Here is a 22288-nt window from a genome sequence, read left to right as displayed (position 1 = left end):
GGACACTTTTTTATATCATCCCTGATTCTACTTAACTTATTAAACATAGGGAATATAGTTATAAACGTTTTAAAGTCCTTCTCTGGCTCATTCTGCTATCTGGGTCGGTTTTACTGATTGATTACTCTCATTGTAGGTCATGCTTTCTTGCTTCTTCACATGCCTGCTGGACACTTTGAATTTTACCTTGTTAGGTGCTATATTTATGTGCTCCCACAAAGTTGTGAGCTTTGTCCTGGAACACAGTTACTTGGATGCAGCTGGATCCTTCCAGGTGTTGCTTTGATAATTGCCAGGTGGCTACAAAGCAGGGCTCAGTCTGGGACCAAGGCAGGACCTTCTGTGGACTCTGCCCTAAGACCCGTGGATCATGAGGTTTTCCAGCCTGGCTAGTGGAGACAGGTGCAACTCTGGGCCTTCTGCTCCTTCCCGATGCTTCTCTCCCCAGCATGGGTAGCTTCCTCATATGGTTCCCACAGAAGGCTTGTGGGGGACACTCTAAATCTCCAGGTTCTCCCTGTGTGGCTCTCTACTTTCTGGTCCTTCTTCCATGAGTTTTAGCTGCCTGGGTCTCTCTAGACTCCCAGCTCCATCTCCTCTTCGAGGGGTCTGCAAGGCTCTGCCTCAGTTTCCCCTCCCTGCACTGCAGCCTAGAAAACATTCTCCAGGCAGTAAGCTGTGACAAGCAGGGGTCTCACCTATGTTCTGTCTCTCAGGGATCACTGTGCTATACTGCCTGATGATGACCAGTGCCTGGAAAATTGTTCTTTCGTACGTGTGTGTGAACATTTATATATGTATATGCATATATACATGTCATTTTTTTGTTTTGTTGCATTTTAAAGTTATTTTTAGTGGGACAATAAATCCACAATCCAATCCCTTTTACTCTCTTGGTGGGAAGCACAAGTCCTCAAATGGACTTTTTAAAACTATAGAGTCCTTTTTCCATCCCACCCGGCACTGAAGAACCGCCGGCAGTGGTCAGTGGTAAGACAGCTGCTCATGCCCAGAATGTGGGCTCTGCTGTCACCCCACCTGCTTGGTGCTAGACCTCAGAGGGGTCACTCTCTGTCTCTGGGCCGCAGTCTCTCCTTCTGTGGAAGTGAAGAAGCAGAACTAAGTCATCCCCAAGGCCCCTCTACCCTGGGTCTTGTCCTTTGTATGATCAGTGGGTTCACACACAACCTTGCATGGGGACAAAGGAGATGGTGCAATTCCCCTGGTGTGGCCTTGTGAAGATGTGGTGTGAAGCTGTGCATGTGGGGGGTACTAAACTACCCCAGACATCCTACCTTTGAGAGGCCCTCCTGGAGAAAAGGCCCCTGGAACCCCCACATGACCCAACCACCAACTGCTTTCTGTCCTCAGAGCCCCGGCAGGAAGTGAGACCAGACCAAGCTCCCTCCCAGCTGCCCCTGGCCAGGCTCTACCCTCGGGTCAACCCCACCCACCAGGTACAGGGAGAGGTCTCCTGGGGAGGGGCGTCCAGGGGAGGCACTGGCAGCATGTTTTAGACCCAAATCCTCCAGTTGACTGCCTGGGCCATCAGGTGCTGAGTGCTGAGGCCCACATCTCCTAGAGCCTGCACCCAGGGCATCTCTGCTGCAGATTCTGGGCTGGGGGAGGCACTCCTTGCCACAGGCATCACCCACCCTTCCCACTGACATCTGCCCAAGCCCCTTTCTCATGCCTGGGGTGGTAGGTGAGAGCAGGCGTTTCAACAAAGTTCTTCAGGCAGGCTGGCCCCCACCTTTCAGGCTGCACATTTCAGGGCACGCCGCCCAGTCTTTCCCCAACCCTCTTGGGCACAAACAAGTGCTCAGCCTGGATCAGGGCTGGGCATGAGACCAAGACAAGCAGGACCCCGCCCTGCCCTTGGGAGCTCACAGTCAGGAGGGGGGTACTCCGCCTCAGGAAAGGAGAGGCGGGGCAGTCCAGGAGGGCTCCTTGGAGGCGGCGGCCACCCCTGGGCTGGGCACTGCTCCCACCCAACGAGGCTGGTCCCGGAGTGGCCTGCTCGATGTACCCCGCCCCAGCGGAGCCTGGCGGGGCCCTGGAGCGCCGACGCCGCCGGAGCCCCGGGCCACTTCACGCTCCGGATGCTGGAGCTGAGCCTCCGGGAGGAGGAGCTGCACGCCCAGCACCAGACTGCGCTGCTGCGCCTGCGCGAGAAAGCACTGGAGGAGAAGACGTGCGCCGAGCTGGCCTGGTTGGAGCAGCAGCGAGCGTGAGCGCACGCGCGGTTCCGCCCCCGCCCGGGCCCCGCCTCTCGGCCCCGCCCCTGTTCGGGCCCCGCCCCCGAGCCCCGGGCCGGACCGCGTTGCGGGGAACCGACTGTACCGATCCCAGTAGTGATGGGTATTTGCGGGAAGTTAGCTAAGGCAGTGAAGCTCCAAGAACAAATACGTACTTACTGAAACCACCCGCAGTGCCGCCTCTCCCGGGGAAGCCCTGCCTGTTTAGCACTCCTGTTGAGGGAGACACGCTTACGGCTGCGGACCAGCATTGGGAGTTCACCCAAGTGCTGTTCTGTAGCCTGACTTTCACCCTGGATCAGGAAAAGCTTCCCGCGCGCCCCTGCCCAACGCCACAAGTCGCAGGGTGCCCCACGCGGGCTGGCCGCCCAGCTCCTGTAGCCGGCCGGGGCTGGGCCTTCCAGCCGCCTCCCGCTCTGCGTCCTTACACTGAACAGGCGGAGAGACTCCCCTTAAAGTAAATGCCTGCGAGCCGGCTGGCTGTGTCCGTGACATGCATTTTGATGCACTGATTTTTGATGCATGGAGAGCTTCCTGATGGTCCCTCATTGGCTTCCAAAAAGTATACCCCAGCGAAGGTCCTCCCCGACAGTCGGCGAGCATACCAGGCTGTGCGTGTGCGGTTCCATGGTGCCCCCCCCAAAGGACCCTCTGGGTGGGCTGAGGCTCCAGGGTGCAAGGCGCTGCCCTCCCTCAGTCTATCAGGCCCGAAAGTGGTCATGAAGAGTAGGTGGGAAGAGTGACGGCCTGGGCCAGGCCCCCAGGCCCCCAGGGTTCACCCAGCCTGTCCTGGCTGTGGGCGGGGGCCATCCCAGGTCCACCTGGCTGGCCGGGGCTGGCTGTGTCTGCAGTTTTCCACACCCACCTGTGGATGCCAGGTGAGCAGTGGGTCCTGCCTCCTCCCTCAGGTGTCTGGGCAGCAAGGAGAGCCCCACGGTGCTGGTAGACTTGGTGGAGAGGCAGCTGCAGGCCCTCAGTAGCCTTGAGCAGGAGCAGGTAAGGGCCAGCTCAGCCCCGAGGGGTGGGCAGGTGACCGGCACCGAGTTGGTCCTGCCACCCTCCCAGCTGGTGTTTGAGCGTTCTGCACCACACCGTGATAATTCCCTAGCCGTCACCACCCTCCCAGGGGGCTCAGGACCCCGTGGTACAAGGGGAGCGTCCAGTGGCAAGAGGGGGCAGTGTGGCCTGGATGCTGTGTGGCCCTGCTGTCCTGGCCCCTGTGGCCTCCTGGAGCCTCGCCAACGGGAGAATGACAGCAGTGTCTGCTGCGGGGGCTGCAGGGGCATCCGCGCGGCCGGCACTGGCCAGGGGCTGTGCACGACCACAGGGGCTCACCAGCTGCTCCGAGCCCAGTGTCCAGGGGCCGCTGTGTGGTGGGACCCATGTTAGCCCCCTTTATGCAGATGAAGAAACTGAGGCTCAGTGTAGGGGGCTTGCCTTGTTCAGGGACCCGCAGAGGGGCAGTGAGGGGTGGTGCTGGGTTGACAGAAACCCTCCCCCGAGATGGTCTGTATGGGCCAAGGAGGTGGGGTGGGGGATGTGGGGATTCCAGGCAGAGGGGCCAACGGGAGCAGACCCAGGCAGAAAAATGGGGTGACATCATGGCCGTGAACTGTGAAGGGGGCTGAGAAGGGGCTCCAGTTATCACAAGGCAATGAGGTGGTGAACCGGGTGGTCTGAGCCCCTGACCCCTGGGGCTTGAGCAGGGGGCCCAGCTCTGCCCAGCCTTGGTTTCCTCTTCTGACCTATAAAGGCTGCCGCCTCCCGGGGTGGGTGTGCAAAGACCCGAGCATGTGCTCCGGGCAAGGTGGCTCTGCCGAGGGGTGTGGCTTCAGAGACAAAGCAGGGACCAGAGGATACCTGCGGACAGTTTAATAAAGGGACGAGTCCAGGGGGTGGGGGCAGTGCCCAGAGCCTGGAGAGAAGGAGGGCTGAGTGGGGGAGGGCAGAGGTGCAGCCAGCTTGCCCCGACCCAGCCCTGGGGGCCCAGGGAACAACACCCTACCTTCCCTCCCGCCTCCTGCTAAGCATCCTATTGGCCAAACCCACGGGGGGCGAACTTGGTGGAGCAGGATGAGAAGGGCACCTGGAGGGGCTCAGGGAAGGCCCCGCAGGAGCCGGGCTGCCCCCCAGACACCTGTTTTTCCCACTCATCACGTGGGTCTCTCTTTGTGCGGGGTTGGGGGTTTTGCTGATGCCTCCTCTGTCTGGTTCAGAGAGAAATCCGATGCCTGCGGAACACTCACCTGTTCTCCCACAAGGAGAGGATGCTGCTCCTACAGCATCAGAGGGACATCCTCTGCCTGCGGACGGCCGTGGCGCACCTGCAGCAGGAGCTCAAGGCCTGGACCAGGCCGCCTCAGGTGGGCAAGCTCCCCGGGCTGGAGGCTTGTCACCTGTCCCCTGGCTGCTCCATGGGACAGGGCAGGACCCCTGTCAATATGCCTGCGACCCAGAGCGGGGAGGGCCTGGGGAGAGGTGCAGCGGGAGGGCAGGAGGGGCAGCCACCTCCTGCGGGGACCAAGGAGGTTTCCTGGATACTGCAGCCCTTGTCAGGCTCTGGAGGGGGAGCCAGACCCCCCATGGTAGGGGAAGCCACTCCTCCAGGCCCAGGGGTGGAGGTGAGAGGCCCATTGGAGGGGGGCGTTAGGCTAGAGCTGGGGATGGGGCCAGGGCTGGTGGCGGCTGAAGCAAGAAGGAAGGGTGGCCTGGGCTCCTAGGGGGGCAGCCCCTTGGGGAGCCCCAAGCAGCAGGGGTGTCCTTGCTCCAAATCCCCGTCCCCACCAGCTGTCCCATGGACGGACGACGCTGTGTGGACACGGAGTGGGGCAGCCGTCCCCAGCCTGCACCTCTCCTCTTTTGAGATGGGATGTTGATGGCTTCACCTGGCGGGGTGAGGATGGAATGAACTGGTTCTATGGGTTAGCAGTCATACTGCGGGATGAGCAGCCGGGTGGTGTGCGCCCTGCCCCAGGCCGACCCGCAGGACAGGTGACCCGGGGCAGCCTCAGGCAGGGAATCCCCAGCCCTGGGTCTTATGTCTGCACCTGTCTGGGGTGATTAGCAGAGGACACAGGGCTGCTGGGAGGTTAGAACCACCTGTTTGAGCTGGTGAGAACACCTGCTTCAGCACCACACACCCGGCAACCAGCGGCCTCGCCACATGAAGCCTGCCCCCTGCTTTGCCTGAGAGACAGGTGTATGTCACACGGCTCCCTTGTGCTGTTTCTCAGAGGTCTGGCCCCGAAGTCAAGCCTGCTCAGACGGAGGGGCCGGCACAAGGCTCCTCACGCCCCTCGACACCACATGGGCCTGGCAGCCCCACCAGCCCCAACCCCTGGAGAAGCCCTGAGAGCCCAGGCGCCCAACAGTGAGTTGCCACCGGCAGTCCTGGCCCCATGCTCACCATTAAAAGCCTTTCCTGTGCTGAGTGGCCCCTGTGCTCATGGCTGCCGGGCCCTGTACCTCTCAGCCCTGCTGAGGGGAGGGCGGCCCTGGGGACCCCGAGGGGGCCCTGCTCCAGCTGGCAGCCCATGGGGATGTGGGCAGAGGCCAGAGCAGCCCTGGCCCCGCGGGAGGAACGCAGCGCTGGCTCGTTCCTAGCCAGGCTGCTGGCTACGGTGTGGCCCTGGGGTGCCCTCCCTTCCCGAGCCTGCTTCCTCATCTGTGAAACAGAGACAGGGCTGCCACCATCCCCGGGCTATGCGGGGAGCAGCGAGACAAAGCAAGTAGATGGGCCTTGCTCGGGGGCAGTGTGGCCCCCCTCAGCTACCAGGAGCCCCTCCGAGGCCGGCGTGGGGCTGTCCTGCCTGCTGAGGCGGCTGAGCCTTCTCTCACAGGATGGCCACGTGGCCGCTGGCTTCGTTTTGCAGCAAAAGGGCCTCCCCTGGCCGACGAGGGGGGCCCTGCCCAGGCTGAGTCACCGAGGGGGCGGCAGAGGCATCCGATGCCAGGTGCCACCTGACCCAGAGCCCTGCTGTGGGGGAGAGCAAGCTACTTCTCCCATCAAGAGTGTCCGCCATCCCTACACTGGGAATGCCTCCTTCCCTTCTGTCTTTTTTTTTTTTTAATATTTTATTTATTTATTTGACATAGAGAGAGAGAGAGACAGAGTGAGCACAAGCAGGGGAAGTGGCAGGCAGAGGCAGAGGGAGAAGCAGGCTCCCCACAGAGAAGGGGGAGCCCGATGCGGGACTCGATCCCGGGACTCCGGGATCATGACCTGAGCCGAAGGCAGTGGCTTAACCAACTGAGCCACCCAGGCGCCCTCCTTCCCTTCTGTCTTAAATAAAATGACCCCAGGGCTGTCGGCCCACCAGCCAGACTAATCACAGCAATCTGGGGGTGAGGACGCAGGAGGCAGCCCTCACGCCGGGAGGGGCTCACCGCCCTGCCCCCCGCCAGGAACGGCCTTCACAGGGACCCCTGCCTGCCTGTGGGAGCCCTGGTGCCTCCGGCAGCCCTCTTCCCGCGTGGAGGGACCCTTTGCAGGCCACCACCGCACAAGGGGGTCATAGTCCACTCAGCTGCCCAGCCATGAGCCCCACTTGGCTTCCCTGTGAGAGCCCATCTCAAATAAATCTCAGCATGGACTGATCTACCCTTCACGTTGCTATGGATTGCCAGGCCTGGGGATCTCTGAAGAGGCTTCCAGGCTGACTGTACCCTCCCGGTACCCCGTACCCGGGAGCTCATTGGGAAGGCTGTGTGGGCGGGGCTGAGAGCGCAGGCGGGGGGGGGCGGGGGGGGCAGGCCTGGGCCCCCGTGGGAGCCAGCCGTCCTCCTAGGGGGCAAGGCCCCCTTTGCTTTTCTCATCACACCAGTGAGGCAATAGTCACTGTTGTAGAGTTAGGGAACAGAGAAGCTGGGTACAAAGAAGGACAAATTTCAGATTTTTTTATAACCACTCCCTCCCTCACTGAGAGAGATGTTTGACTTTTTGCTGGAGGTCACGCCACGCAGAGAACAGAGGTACTTCATTCTTTTGCTCAGGCAAGGGGAGCTCAGCAGAGCTCTGAGTGGGTCAGGGCCCAGGTGCATCCTTGAGTTAGTGCCCGTGGGCCACTCCCTGCACTCAGTGCCCCCCCAGGGCTCCTGGCCTGAGACCCTGGGTGTGGGGAGGAGGTGGGAGGGACGATGAACCTTTTAAAGGGCGAGGGGGCTCCAATTCCGGGTTATTTAGCCTGTCCAGCTCCCGAGGCAGCGCTGAGGGGTGGGTGATGGGCTCAGGTGCAGCAGCCCCCTTGCTCCGTCCTCTGCATCCTTGCTCCTGGGGCCAGGCAGGGGCCTGCGTCTGGGACACCCCGGTGTGGCCAGCTGCCTCCCAGGCCTTGCCCCAGCGAAGTCAGAGCTCCAGCCCCTGAGTTGTCTCCTCCTTCAAAAAGGCTCAAGATTACAGGCACTAAAGATGGCCCTACGACCCCACTCCCTGTTCACACTCCCGATGCGGTGTGGCCCCACTCGGGGGAGACGCTCGGGGCCACCCTTGGCGGGGGGGGCAGCCTGAGATGCCCAGCTGTAGCAAACAGAAGCAAGGCAAGCCAGAGAGTGGCAGCCGTGTCCCAGCAGGTCCCCACCACACTGACCTTCAGTCCCGGGGTCAGGAGGCCCGGCAGCCTTCCCCCCCCAACTGCCCCCTTGAGGCTGTGACGATGGGGGAGGGGGTTCCTGATGCCTGTCCATGTGCCCAGAGCATGGCAGTGGGTCTGGGCGTGTGGCGTCCAGGCCTCCGACCTGCTGGGCATCCCAGAGCTCAGGTCGGCCCAGTGGCCGGTCTCCATGCAGAAATCTTGACAGAACACCCTGTGCTAGGGGACAGACACCTCCCTCCTGCCATGCCCCAGCCCTGTGCCTGTGCCCTGTCAGCCCCCAACAATGGCCCCATCTGGGGGCAATGGCCCCCACTTGGGAAGGTGCCTGGTGGGCAGGGCCCAGGCCCTGTTTTCCCTCACCTGCGCGCTGCCCACTCAGCCACCGTCCATGCCCTGGACGCATGCTGTCCCACTTGGGGAGTGTCCTGGTCAGGGCTCGTCACCCGGGGAGGGCACAGCCCGGACAGACGGTCACAGGCCCTCTGCACTCACTGCCTTGCAGCCTTCCCACCGGGCAGGAGGACGGGACCCTGCCCCAGGCCACTTCAGCCACGGACAGTCCCCGGCCGCCTCCAAGGCCAGTGTGCGGAGAGGACATGCCTGTGACCGGCGGCCGGCCTGACGCTGGGGGCCGGCTGGCGGAGAGCCAGAGCCCCGTGAGCCAAGGTAACCCGGCAAGGCAGCCGAGGACCGACGGTCATTCTGTCAGTGGGCCCTGGCCACTTGGGGCAGCACCGGGTTGAGGTCAGAAAGACCTGCATCCTGGCGAACCTCCCCCGAGCTGTGTGACCGGGCCATCCCCCACCTCTCCCTCCATGTCTGGGTGCAGTGGGCCTGTCCGGGCAGCGTGGGTGGGCCGGCGAGGGGTGCTCCTGCCTGTCTTCAGTCTCCCGCTCTCTATATGGGGGGCCAGTTCAGGTGGTGGGCCCGTTCCCTGAGGCTGACTGTTTCACATGGCTTCAGAATTCCTGGACACCGTGCCATCCACATCCTGCCCATCCATGCTCACGGTCCCTTTGCCTCACAGGAGACCCCCAGCCCAACCCCCACCCCTTTTCCTCGGAGGAGAAGACCCGGCCTCTGATGGCAAGCCATACACAGAAACTCCAGGACCGACACTCCCTGGGCGGAGGGGGTCCCTGCAGCCCCCCGGAAGCCAGCGTGAGTCGAGGCTTGGCCCTGCACCCTCTGCAGGCAGAGTGGAGGCCTGGCCTTGCTTTGTTGGGCTCTACCATGTGGCTTTGGATGGGGGTGTCACCCTGTCCACCAGATGAGGGTATGGATGGGATGGGGCCTGTTTGGCCCTTCCCAGGTGGATTTGTCCGTTGAGGGGTCTTTGGAGTCCACGGGGGGCGGGTAATCTGGTAAGTGGGGGTCTCCAGGGCCATCTCTAAGGGGATGGTCTTTGTTCCTTACTGGAGTCACGGGAGCACAGGGGCTTTATCCACGGACCGACGCCACACCCCGGCTGTGGTCTTCCAACACATTTCCAGCAGGTGGCTGAAAGCAGCGTGAGCCCAGCAGGGTCGGAATTGGGGCTGGATTTTGCCAACAGCCCCAGGGAGGAGCCCCAGCAGATGGAAAGCTGGCCGTCAGGGGAACAGAGGTGTGAGGTTTGGAGGGCTGCCTGGGCCGGCGGGACCCTTGGGCAGGGGTCAGGGCCCTGGGGCGTGGAGATGCCTGTCCTCTCCTAGAGAGATCCTCACTCCCTCCTGGCACCCCTCGTCCTGGCCTGGGCCCCCTGTGCACCCCCAGCCCTCCTCATGCCCTCCTGAGTCTGACTCCCTCTGTGGAAACAAAGATGTCACCTGGTGAATTGGCCCAAGGCCCAGTAGTGGGGGGCAGCAGGCGGGGCCCTTCCAGGGCCTCTGAGCCTCCGAGCCTCTCACATGGCAACACCCCCAGAGACCTGATCCAGCAGGGACTGAGGCCAGAACCCCTAAACACAGGGCCCCTTGCCCCCACCCGGGGAGTCCTGTGCTCTGACGGCCCCTCCCTAGTGGGGCAGATGCCTGGCAGGCCGGTTGTGAAGCTTATGAGGTAGTTGAAGGCCTTGCAGAGGCCCTGAGCTGTGGTGAGGAGGCTGGGGGGATGGGGCCCTCTCCGGGGAGCCCCCGGAATATCCCCACAAACATGCCTGCAGGATAGAGACCTGTTGGCAAGAGGACACCTGTGACCCCTTCTCTCGGCCGGAAGCTGCCCCGCCGACCACTGCTCCAGGTGATCCCCCCCCCAAAGGCCCCGCCTTGCACAAGGAACAGCAAATCCTCACTTAAGGGTCATCCAAGACCAGCTCCTCAGTCAGGGCCAGCCTCTCCGTCTTTGCGGGCAGCAGCAGCTCTGAGGCTGGACATGCCCAGACGTGATTCCCTTCCGGGTGGTGCTGGGTGTAGTCGGGGGCTCAGCCACGCTGACGCTGTGGGCATTTCTTCCGCCTGTCTGGTTTTGGGCCCCTGGCTTAGGGACCGTGGGGTGTGGGCTGCCGCTTGGCCCTGCGCCGCAGGGGTGACAGAGTGTGAGGACTGTGGGCCTCACCCCCAAACCCCCTCTGTCTGCAGCTCCCGCGCCACCCAGCCCGCGTGCGGGCAGCCCCCTGGAGCTGGGCCCCGAGTCTGAGTCTGAGTCCTCTCCCCGGAGCTGCTTGGGGTCCTGTGCCTCCTCTGTGAGCGGGCCGCCCTGCCACTCTCTTCAGGAGTTTCAGAAGGTGTCTGCCACTCTGGTCCAGCTTTCCCTGTCAGACTGGGAAGCTGGGGACCCCCCCGACGCAGACCCTGGCTGGTCTGGGGAGTTCTCTCCTCAGGACTCCTGGGGGCTGCACCGCGGCGGGGGGCAGGTGGCCCGGGAGAGGGTGGAGGGCAGCGGGGCCGGTCCCCGGCGCGGCTCCCCCACCGACGCAGGAGGCCCAGAGCCAGGCGGAGGCCCCCAGCAGGCGGGCTGGCTGCCGCCGCTCCCGGATGCCCCCTCTTGGAGGTCAGGGTCAGAGCTGTCAGAGGCGTCCAGCGAGCTCTGGGACGAGGAGAACCTGCTGGAGCCAGGCACTGGTGCTGAGCCAGCCTCGGGGCGCTCCTCCCCTGCGGGAGGCTCATCCCACCTGGAAAGTGGTGGGGCGCCCTGCTCTGCACCTCCTTCCTTGGGCCTTGGGGAGGGGCAGGAAGCTTCTGGAACCAGCGGGAGCCTGATCAGTGGATTAAATACAGGAAGAGCCAAACAGGCGTCCCCGGAGGCTGCCTGCAGGGCACTCCCATCCAAAGCCTCTTCCTCCAGTGACTTAGACCTGCCCCTTTCCTCTCCCTCGGGGTCCTTGGCATCTGAAGCGGTGGATTTTGGTGAAGGAGGAGACACTGGGCCTCTGCAGGCCTCAGATGGCTGCCCAGAGGGGGCCGGGGACGCTGACCTGAGACTATCCAATGACGGGAAACCCCAACAGGCCTGGTCTGAGCCTGAAGTCCCCGTGAACCTGCGGGCTCCTCCTAGGGACCCTGGCGGTCTGGTAGCCCGGACACCCAAGGGCTGGGCGCCTGGGCGTAGGGAGAGGGGAGACGCCCCTGACTCCCCTGCCCCAGAGGAAGCCTGGTCCACCCTGGCCAGTGGGGTCTTGCCTGAGATCCTGTCTCCCGTGGATGACGTGCTGTCCTACGGCAGTGCCGACCTTCCATCCTCCACCCACAGGGATGCCGGCCTCCCTCCTCTGCCTCCCACCCTCCCAGCAGAGAGGGAGGCCAACGCCACCAGCCTCCACTCAGAAGACTTCCCTCCCCCACCTGAAGATGCCATGTCTCCCAGGGGCTTGCTGGGCTCCCCCGGGGAGGATGCCTCCATCAAAACTGGGGAGTTGCCCTCCTTGTCTGAGGAGGGCCTGCCTGAGCCGCTGTCCCCAGGGCCCCAGGAATCAGGGCTCTGCCTGGAGGTGGGCGGACAGGGTGGAAGCCTTAGGGACAAATTGGGTGAATCATGTTGTGATGGGGGAGCCCAGGCTGTGGGCAGCCAGTGGTCTGAGCCAGCTGGCTGGCTAGGGTCCCCCTTGTGTGGGGGGGCAGGTGATGCCACAGGGGGGCTCCCACGGCTGCCAGTGCAGGCCCCAAGCCCATCCAGAGTGGCCTCTGAGGCCGGGGAGGGTCTGTCAGTGTTGTTGGCGGCTGGAGGTACAGGGCTGTCTGGCACCGGGCAGGGCGACCCGGCTCCTGCTTCGGGCGCAGGCCGCTGGGTGGACGCACCCGGCATGGAGAGGGCCGAGATGGTGGGTTTGGTCTCCAGCCAGCTCACCGGAAGGATCCTGTGCGACTCGCTGGCTGTGCTCTCGGAGATGGCCCAGCCGGCGGCCCACTGATGGAGGACCCGGCGTGTCCCCGAGGCTGACCCGGCGTGTCCCTGAGGCTGATGGGACTCTCCTGAGGAGACAGTGCAGGGCCCGCGGTGACACACAGACCCCCGTGACGTTGCTGTGTCTTGTACCTGCGTGTGCCGGCACATGCGGGAAGCTCCGGAAGCCTGGACCCCTGAGGGCAGAGCCGCCATTCAGAATAGCCACCTGCCGCTGGTCGCGAGGGTGGTCACCTGACGGTCGGCCGAGGACCAGGCGCTGGCATGACATCAAGTGCAGTGGGCTCTGCATTCTTCTGGACGCTGGGTCCATTGCTTCCAGTGGGCACCTGAAAGGGTCCCTGTTCCACAGAGTTCAAGAGGCAGGAAAGTGAAAGGTTGTGCAGGGAGTGTCCGGAGGCTGGCTGGCCCAGGGCAGATGTGGAAGTCACGGATTTTAGAGAGAACAGGCTAGAGGAGCTGGGAGGGGAGCAGCTCCCAGGCTGAACGGGGCGCCAGGCCGCAAGACCACCTGCCAGGACAGAGAGCCATCCGGAAAGGCCAGGGGAGAGAGCGCGGTTCTGGGGACGTGGGGCAGCCCGGGGTGGGGGTGGGCAGGGGGCACGTCTGTACTCACAGCCCCAGCTCTGCTGGTTTCTGACACCCAGGCCTGCATGTGGGGCAGCCCACCTGTGCAGATTAGAGGAGCGGCCAGCTCAAGGGCCAAAGCTCACGGGCCAAGCCTCGGCCTGTCCTCTGGCGGTAGGTGGGCCGAGGCCTCCCTGAGTGCTCAGGACACCTTCCGGAAGACACCAGAGCCCCTTCCCTGGTGGCCGTCCAGTGTTGAATGAGCCCTCGGGGACGCAGGTGGTCTTAAGGGGTGTTGGCTGATCCTTCAGGACTTGGCTTCTCCCATCCAGGGCCTCAGGCTTCCCCAGCTTTAAGAGAGGAACTCAGTCACTTGACTGCATTTATGGACCCCTGGGAAGACCCAGATTTTCGTGACTTGCAGGTTAGGTGGGAGACGTCTCCAAAGCTGGCCTGGCAGAGCCCCGAGGTCGGCCTGCACCCTCCACCTTCTAGCTCTGGAGAGGGGCCTCCTCCAGGCAGCCCTCCATCAGGCCCCAGCTCTGGGGCAGCCACGTGTCCAGGCCGGCTGCTGGCCAGACCCACCTTTGTCACACGCTGGCTCATCCTGGCTCAGGGCTCGGGGAGGCAGAGCTAAGACACTTCACGCTGCCTTCGCCCAGGAGAGGCTTGGATGGGGGTGGGGGGTGTTCACGCTCTGTTCACGCTCACACTCTGTAGACACAATTTCCCAACAGCTTCTGAGCTACAGCTCCCTTATTGATTTCCTTCTGGTTTTCTGAACAAATTAGTCTGTAATTTTTTATTTTTCTCTATTTATTGCTGACCCTTTTGGATTTACGAGGCCGTGTGAGAGGAATTATGTATTTTACACACACGCGTTTGGCATGGTAATAAATCTCCTGCATCAAAAACCCTGCAGATTTGCCTCAAACTCGATCGCCCCCTTTCTGGGGCGTGGGGTGGCTGCGCTCCCAGCTGGACCCTCCCGAACGACCTTCCCCGGGTGCTGGCAGGAGACATGCTTGCGCCAGCGGCCCCACGCCCAAGACAGTGGGGTCCGAGGGAAGCCGCGCTCTACAGTAACTTGGATTGTTCAGCTCAGCACCATGGATGGTGTCCGACGCCCTCAGTCTCAGCCGGCCCCACGAGTGCGAGCGTGGCTCTAGCGTTCGGGTCTATTGAGCCGGCGAAATTCCACACCGGGACTGCCGGCTGCCAGGGCCTCGCACGCCTTGGCTCCAATCCCTACTAACCTCTTGGGCCGATAAATCTTGATACCAGCCTCCAGAGAAGTCATTATCTTTCATAGGAAGTGATTATTTCCCAGTTAAAGCCCACATTTAATTTTCCAGTGATCTGTCTCTTTCAGCTGCCCTGCACTGTACCCTCCTGCATAAAATGCCCCTGAATGCACCTTCAGTCCTTCAAATCCCAAACCGCCGGACCAGCTTACGAGGCCTTTTGATCCCTTACCCTGAGTGGCCGTAACAGCCGCTCCTATAAAATACAGCTGAGGGCCAAGAGGGCAGGTGTGGAGCAGTGACGGCTTGCGGGCACTCTGGGGGAACACCGCAGCGCCGTCTGGGTGGTGCCCTCCTGCTCCCGGGGCACCTGGCCCCCCGAGGGTGGGAGGTGAGTGAGTAGCTGGTCCACCGGGGCCAGGTTGTCTGCTGTTGGATGAGCACCCCAAGCAAACCCAGTTGAGGAGGTCAGACTTGTCTGTGCCGGCTCCCCAGGCAGCTTCCGGGCCCAGAAGAAGGTCTGCAAGTCCCACATGGCCCACCCTCTGCCAGGCATCAGACCCCAAGCTGTGCCTCTCCGTTTGTCCCCCAACAGCGTACCTTTGCCCCCAGCAAAGGCCCTCCCACATCCCCGTGAGCACCGCCGGGAGCAGGCGGTGGTGTTTGCAAAATGGGGCGCGAGGTTTGGGGTACAAGGACAAGACCATGGGCGCGCGCCCCTGCACCGTGGCCCTCCGTCCGACGGCTGCGTCCGCCCGGGCTGGGACATGACCCGGCAGGGCCGCCGTGATGCTCAGAGTCTGTCCAAATCCTGCTCTCCACCTCTTCCTGGGGGCGTGTCCACCGTCCTCCGTGTCCACCGCCCCTGCTCTCCTCATTGGGAGGACACAGGATTGTCCCCAGAGGCCCCGTCCCTGGTGTGTGGCAGTGCTCTGGCATAATCCTCCTCCTAGAAGTTTTCCTGAGAATGTGTGGTGTTCCCCAGCAGCCCCGCCTGGACACCAAACGACAGCTGGAGGGCAGGGCCCGCCCCGGAGTCTGGGCTGCAGCCGGATTCCTCTCTCTGCCCTGTGCAGAGCCTGCCCGGTCGGTGGGGGGCAGAAAAGGCTCAGCGGCTCTGCCCTCCGGGGCCCATGCCCATGCAGCTGCATGGGCGGCCCCGGGAGCAGGAGGGAGCTACGCCTTTGCCTGGCCCCTCCTGAGCCCCAGGGGCCCCCAGGTTGGAGACCCTCGCTGTCGAATTTGTGCCATGTGCCCTTAGCCACCGTACCTGGCCCTCCGAGCCTCAGATTCCCCCTCTGTAAAACAGGAACACCAAATCCCTCACTGTATCAGCTCCGAGATGCAGCCCTCCCCACTGTCGAATGCCTGTGAAATCAGAGAGCATTCTTGTGTCGGAGGATCCGACACTCACCCTCAGCTGCGTGTTTCCGCCTTAGCAGCACAGTCGCCCAGCCTGCACGCCCACGGAGGGAGGGCAGGTGCCTCTCGAAGACCGGTGGGGGTGCCAGGGGCTGTCGTGGGGCTTGGAGCAGGGCCTGGAAGTCCAACAGAAGCTGTGATGCTGCCCCATTTCTCAGATTCTAAGATACAATCCCCCACACACCTTGTTTCAATGCTTCTGAATCTGGCTGCCTTTTACAATCGACAAGTGCATTGAAGTGGTGCAGTCTCTCCGTGCTTGGCTAAGCCGGGTGCCATGGCTGGCGTGATGTCACCCCAGAGCAGCTTTGGGGTGAAGTATTACATGGCCATGCTGACTGGCCTCCAGTGGGGCTCACGGCGTCAGCGGCACCAGCCTGCCTTGCCCCCGTGGGGAGGGACATCCTGCTGCCACCTGTCTGATGAGACCTGAGGGAAAGGGATCCCACAGCAGGATGGGGGGTTCGGCCAGCGCACCCCAGAACAGGCGACTGCCTCCTGCCGGCCGAGGAGGGAACAGGAGAACCCCAAAGGCCGCTCAGTGGGGCCACATGCACCCCCACTGGCTGCCCCAGAGAGCCCCCCCCTCTGGCTCCCTCAGTGCCTGGATGGGGACATACAGGCCCCAGGGTAGATTTGTGAAGGTGGGGCTTGCCCCTGGGGAGGGAGGGGCACAGTCCCCCCAGGTGGCTTTGGGTGTCTCCCCAGAATTCATACGTTGAAGCCTTAACCCCCAGTGTACTGGTGCCAGGAGATGGTCAGGGTTTGATAGGGTCATGCAGGCGGGGCCCCACCCTGGTATTAGTGCCCTCATGGGAAGAGGCCCCAGAGAGCTCACTCTCCCTCTGTCCACGAGCACACACAGAGGAAGGGCCCCAGGAGGACACGGCGGGAAGGTGGCCGGCGGTCCACAAACCAGGGAGTGGGCCTCACTGGAAGCCGACCCTGCGTACCCTGACCCGGAACGTCCAGCCTCCTGAACAGTGAGAAACGAATGTCTGCCGTTCAGTAAATGCGCGGTCTGTGGGGTTTGTGAGGCACCCTTAGCAGGCCCTAGTCTGCAGCCTCACTAGTGAGGCCCCACCAGACCTCCTCCCCGCTAGTTCTGGGCTTCCTCTCTTCTCCTGGCTCACTCTGCTCCAGCTGTTCTTCCCATGTGCTTGCCCTTCTACCTCAGGGCCTTTGCACATGCCCTCCCTCTGCCTGGGCTGCAGAAGAGCCAAGAGGCCTGAAACATAAGAATTTGACCAGGCCAGTGACTGTTGCGGACTCGTGTCTGCTCTGTGACCCACTTCCTTTCTTCTTTGTTTTGGTCCCACAGTTCAGAAAAAATGTTGATATGCATAACAATTTCACGAATAGCAATTAAAAACCAGGTCTGCTGTTGAATTAAGCAAAAAGTCATATTGATAGGAGCTGAGGAATCGATAGGTCATCAGGGAGCTGGGCGTGAGCAAGGCTGCACCAACAAGCATCTGTGGGTCAGGCTCTGTATGCCGAAAACCGGACATGCAGCCACCGAGCAAAGAATCCACCAAGGGGCCTAAAGAAGACCCAGAACGTTGAAAATAGAGTGTGTAAGGCTAAACCGTGGGCCTGGATCACAGGAAGCTAGGACAGAGCGCCATGCCCACCGGGTCCTGGTGTCACACCTTACATAGAAAAGCCCCTAAACCGACCAGTGGGGAAACGGTCGCCAGGGGCCGCTGCCCAGAGAAGGCTCCTAACGCCCCTGGACCAGGCACTGCCGGCCGCGCTGCCCCCGCCCCCCCCGCCCCGGCAGGAGCCCTTTCTGCTCAGTAAAGCTGCCGCCCTGCCCAGCGCCCTCGGACACGGACCCAGGGGACGCCCGCCGGGCGCTGGGGACATTCTCTGGGGGCTCGTCTGGGATCTCAGGGAGGGTGAGCAATACCGCGACAAAGGCACTTTTTCTTTTCTCCTCCTTTCCCTTCTCGGGCCATCTCCGCCCTATAAAAGTTGCTCTGGAGAGCTGGAACACAACGGGAATCGGTCAGCCCGCGCAGCGCCGTTCTGAAGCCTCGGAGACCAGGCTTGCTGGACCTGGACTGTGCGAATGGTCCTGTCCCCCGAGCGGGGAATGTGGGCTCTGTCCAGGGTCAGGGCTTCGGAGGCTGTTCGATGGGAAGGAGCGCCCCCTCCCGACGCCTGAGGGTTCCTGGCCGAGGCTACTCTTCGGTGGCATATCCCAAAGCAAAAGGAACAATGGTGACCTGACCACGGGCGACCCGACCCAGGGGACCGCTGACGCGAATCCCGAGCGAGCAGCGGGCGGAGCGGAGCGATCTCCTCTCGATGTCCTGGCTTCGTCTCCTCCCCTTGGCCTGTGGTGCCTGGAGCCTTGGAACAGAGGGCCCGCTCGTAATCCCCAGTGCCTGAGCCTTGAGGAGATTTCAGTCTCTCTCTCTTTCCTGAGCCATGGCAAACAGGTCCCCGCTTTTCCCTGGATCCCTTTGACCCTGAGTTTTTTCCTGAGATCGTGCACCGGGTGATAGATGGGGGCGTCTCTGGGACCATAGATGACACCTGTGGCCCCTTCTGGCCCATGGTCCCGCCTCCAGTCTTCCGCCTGGCAAAGGCTCATTGCACCCTCTGCAGGCGTAGGGACGTCTCCAGGTAGGGTAGCCGAGAGGGCATGCAAATGGGGCAATCCCTGATTCGCCTCCCTCAGGGAATGCCACCAGAGCGGGGTCCTAAATCGGATCACACACCCCGAGCTCTCATGTGGAGCTCTAAGTCGGGGAGAGAACTCAGTCTGCCGATGATAATTTTGCGGCAATGGTTGGCAGATACCCCCCGGGGAAGCGCCACGGGCTGTGCACCTGAGGATCTAGTGGGGAGAGGCTCACTGCACACAGGCAACCCTAACATTGGAAAAGGAAAAGGAGGGCACAGGAAACAAAGGCCACACGGGTACGGAGCAGCTCCACCCCAGATGCACCTCGACCCTGCTCCTAGATGCAGAGATAGGAGGGGACAGGGGTGGCAGGAGACATCCTGTTCAGGCCCCATTCAAGATTTGGAGAACCTTGTGGGCGCTCAGGAGTTCCTCCTTATTTGGTAGATGGGGGAATACGCCCCCCACAGCTCACACTCCCCTGGAGGGCATCCTCTACAGCTGACCCTCAAAAGAAATGCTTGCTATTCTCTGCACTTGTGCATGGTCCGAGTACCAACAGGAAGATGGAGAAAACGGCCTCCTGAGGGAAGCATGAACCATGACACCATTCTGCAATTGGACCTCTCCGTTAAAAAAAAATAAGGCCAATGGTCTGAGGTTCCTTTGCGTGGGCTCTCCTCGCGCTTCGGGGTAGCACTGGCTCGGAGAGGAAATATGTGAACGGCCCAGTCCCTCTGGCCGTGGTGCAACAGACTGGAACAAGGGAGGGACACGTAAAAAGGAGAAGTCAGATCTTGACCAAACAGACAGGGAGCTGCTCCACCAAAGCATAGCGCACCCCCTCCATACAAACCAGAGCCTCAAGCATCCCGTCACCCCTCTCTGCTCCCCTTGCAGGAACAAGCCCCCAGTGACGGAGCGAACCCCGCGCGGGTCTCCCACGCCTTCTTGCTCCAGGAGTTGAAGCAAATAAAAAAGTACACGGGGAAAAAAAAAAAAGTACATGGGAAAATGTTTGGATGATCCTGATGAGTATATTGAGGTCCCCCTAAAAGACAGCCAGGTCTTCCGTCTTATCTGGAGAGATAGTATGCTCCTCCTGAATCAGACCCTCTCTACCTCTGAAAAGGATCATACGGGTGGCTGTGATTCATGGAGATGAGCAGTGGACAACGGGAAACCCAGGCCCTCCTTGGAATCCAGCCTGCGTCCGAGCGCCCCTCGACGGGGAAGGCCCGAGACCAGGGGCAGACTCCACACAAGGAATAGACGAAAGAGAACCTCTAGAGGAGGCTGACACCCTTCCAGGTCCCACTGGGAGCCAGGCTGTCCCGACTAATGATGGGGGGCGGGGGGGAGGGAGCCACTGAGGAAGAGGGAGATGGAAGACCAGACATTTCTTTCAATGCATTACTGAGGGTGTCAAGCACACTTGTGACAGACCTCTTAATTATGCCCAGCCTTCTCAGGTCAAGCAAGGAGAGGAACCCCCTCAGGCTTACTGGAAAAATTCTGAGAGGCCCTGATTAAACGATTAAACTTACCAACCTGCACCCTGATAATTACCAGGGGCAGCTTATTCTTAAGGACTTATTCTTTATCACCCAGTCTACTTCTTTTCATTATATAGAGAGATTTTATTTATTTCCTTGAGAGAGAACACAGAGGCAGAGGAAGAAGCCGACTCCCCCCTGAGCAGGGAGCCTGAAGCAGGACTTAATCCCAGGACCTGAGCGGAAGGCAGACGCTTCACCGACGGAGCCACCCAGGTGCCCCTCATCCAGTCTACTTCTGACATTAGAAAAGTTACAAAAATCTCCTAGAGGACAGGAGGAAACTCTGGACAGCCTCCTGAAAATGGCTACCAAGATCTTTTGCGCCAGAAGAAGAGCCCCCGCCAGCATACAGCTAAAGGGAAGCTACCCTGTGGAGGCCCGGCAAAATGGGTTTCACCCACATGCCCAGATCTCGAGGAATCCGCTCTCTCCTAGTCTGCACAGACATCCTTACTAACCCGGTAGAGGCCTCTCCCTGTAGGGCAGAGCAAGCCTCAGAAGTAACAAAGAGTGTGATAATTCCCCGGGTCGGGCTCCCACGGAACCTACAAAGTGACAACAGCCCCTCTTTACGGCGGCTGTTACTGCAGGAGTCTCCAAGGCGCTGGGGATCCAATACCATTTGCGCTGTGCCTGGAGACCACCATCTTCAGGAAAGGCAGGAAAAACGAAGGACCTCCTCAAAAGGCACCTCAGGGAGCTCACCCAGGAGACAGGACTTCCATGGCCAACTCTGCTGCCCATGGTCCTGTTAAGGATTAGGAATACACCCCAGGGGATAGGCCTGACTCCATAGGAGATGAACCTCTAAAAGATCTGAAGCTCCTTCTCAGGAAAAATCCAGACCTTTCCTTGATGCCAGATAGGTAATGACTATTAGCTTTTCTTGGTCATTCGTAGCTTCAGGTGCTTTCTTGCCTTTCATCTTTGCCATAGGATTATATGCAGTGTCTCCCCAGGAGTGGGAACCCTGTCAGAAACCGTGGTTATGCTCCTCCTTTATTTCTTTTTTTAAGATTTATGTATTCATTTATGTGTGTGTGAGAGAGAGAGTGAGCATGTGCACCAGTTGGGGGAGGGGCAGAGGGAAAGAATCTTTCAAGCCGACTCCCAACCGAGGGCAGAGCCTGACATGGGGCTCGATCCCATGACCCCGAGATCACGACCTGAGCCAAAACCACGAGTTGGACGCCCAACCAACTGAGCCACCCAGGCACCCTTGCTCCTCCTCTGTTCTCCTAGCATTAGCCCTATGGGCCGCCTTGGCCTTCTGCCCATCAGACTCATTTGTCTGTGTGTGAAACTCCTTTCTGCTGGCACCCCCCCGAGCACCCACATCTGGGAGCAAAAAGGCAGCCTCCAGCCTGTTAAAAGGTTCCACAGCCACACCAGTCCGTGCTGAGAACTGTTGGCTGTGTGTGAGTCCATCCCCACCAGACAACTGGAAGGCTGATCCGGCCAACTTCACGGAATGGGCAAAGGCACAGGCCAACCTCTCATTCCACGTTGAGGGACCACTTCCATTTTTTTGCAAACTTGAGCAACTACTTATTGCTCCTTAAGTCAGGAATGGAGGATTTCCTCATAGAGGATACCCCCGTCCTTGGACCAACATTTGGCTCTTGATACCAATGCTACCATCTGCATCCAAGCAAAGCACCCCTAGGGGACCAAGGTAGGAACCCTATCCAGTCACCAATGTAACCACACCATAACGGTGACACATACTCGGGAGACTGGCATTTTACAGACGTTGGGAGACACAGAATGTTGAAAATAGAGTGTGTAAGGCTAAACCATGGGCCCGGATCACAGGAAGCTAGGACAGAGCGCCATGCCCACCGGGTCCTGGCGCCAGAGCCTATATAGAAAAGTCCCTAAACCGACCAATGGGCGTCTGCCTTCCGCTCAGGTCATGATCCCAGGGCCCCGGGATCCAGCCCCGCATCGGGCTCCCTGCTCAGGGGAGAGCCTGCTTCTCCCTCTCCCGCTCCCCCCGCTGTGTTCCCTCTCTCGCTCTTTCTCTGTCTGTCAAATAAAATCTTTAAAAAAATAAGTAAATAAGCCGACCACTGGGAAAACGGTCACCAGGGGCCGCTGCCCAGAGAAGGCTTCTAAACCCCCCGGACCAGGCACTGCCGGGCCGCGCTGCCCCCGGCCCCTCCGGCGGGAGCCCTTCTTTCTGCTCAGTAAAGCTGCCGCCCTGCCTGGGACCCTCCTTCCCCCAGCGCCCTCGGACACGGATCCGGGGGACGCCAGGAAGCTTTATTTCCCAGGCCTGCAAAGAAATCGGCTGCGGTCTACTGGAAAGCCCCGTACTCCGGCACCACAGCACGTCCGAGTCTGGGTGGGGGTCCGGCTGCGTGTCGGAGTTAGGATCTCAGATTAAAAAAGTCAAGGTCAGCGCCCCCGGTGGGGCTTCCGGATAAAGCACAGGGCCCCCGGTTAAAAGTAAGCTTCCGATCAGCAGCCGATCGTTTGCAAAAATGAGTGTCCCGTTAAATTTGCATTTCGGACGCGGAACCTTTTCAGTTGCTAAATCTGGCGACCCTGGAGGGGGCGGGGCCTGGCGGGCGCTCGGGGGCGGGGCCGGGCGCGCGCGCGGCGCACGTGACGCCGGTTGCCAGGGTGAAAGGTCAGGCGCGCCGCGGCACTCCCAACATGGCGGCGGCCGGGGCGGCGGCGGCGGCGG

General features: G+C 61.1%; 1 protein-coding gene across 4 annotated transcripts in view; it reads left to right on the top strand.

Moving 5' to 3' along the window:
* The window catches only part of CCDC187 (coiled-coil domain containing 187), a 41595-nt gene extending 27949 nt beyond the window's left edge, over positions 1-13646 (top strand). For 3 of the 4 annotated variants that reach the window (XM_073890110.1, XM_073890108.1, XM_025860121.2), the window contains 10 exons: positions 1372-1457; positions 2040-2230; positions 3167-3254; positions 4475-4621; positions 5492-5628; positions 8352-8515; positions 8877-9010; positions 9343-9455; positions 9993-10069; positions 10408-13646. In XM_073890110.1, coding sequence (XP_073746211.1) covers positions 1372-1457; positions 2040-2230; positions 3167-3254; positions 4475-4621; positions 5492-5628; positions 8352-8515; positions 8877-9010; positions 9343-9455; positions 9993-10069; positions 10408-12176 — 2906 coding nt within the window. In that variant the 3' untranslated portion in view covers positions 12177-13646. The remainder of the gene's footprint in view (positions 1-1371; positions 1458-2039; positions 2231-3166; positions 3255-4474; positions 4622-5491; positions 5629-8351; positions 8516-8876; positions 9011-9342; positions 9456-9992; positions 10070-10407) is intronic. The other variant, XM_073890109.1, reaches the window with a different exon arrangement.
* Positions 13647-22288: the final 8642 nt, after the last annotated feature.

The sequence above is a fragment of the Callorhinus ursinus genome, unplaced genomic scaffold (assembly GCF_003265705.2).
Source record: "Callorhinus ursinus isolate GAN/ISIS: 27379988/994484 unplaced genomic scaffold, GSC_fseal_2.0 scaffold126, whole genome shotgun sequence".
Classification (NCBI taxonomy): Eukaryota; Metazoa; Chordata; class Mammalia; order Carnivora; family Otariidae; genus Callorhinus; species Callorhinus ursinus.
This window is presented reverse-complemented; position numbering and strand designations above follow the sequence as displayed.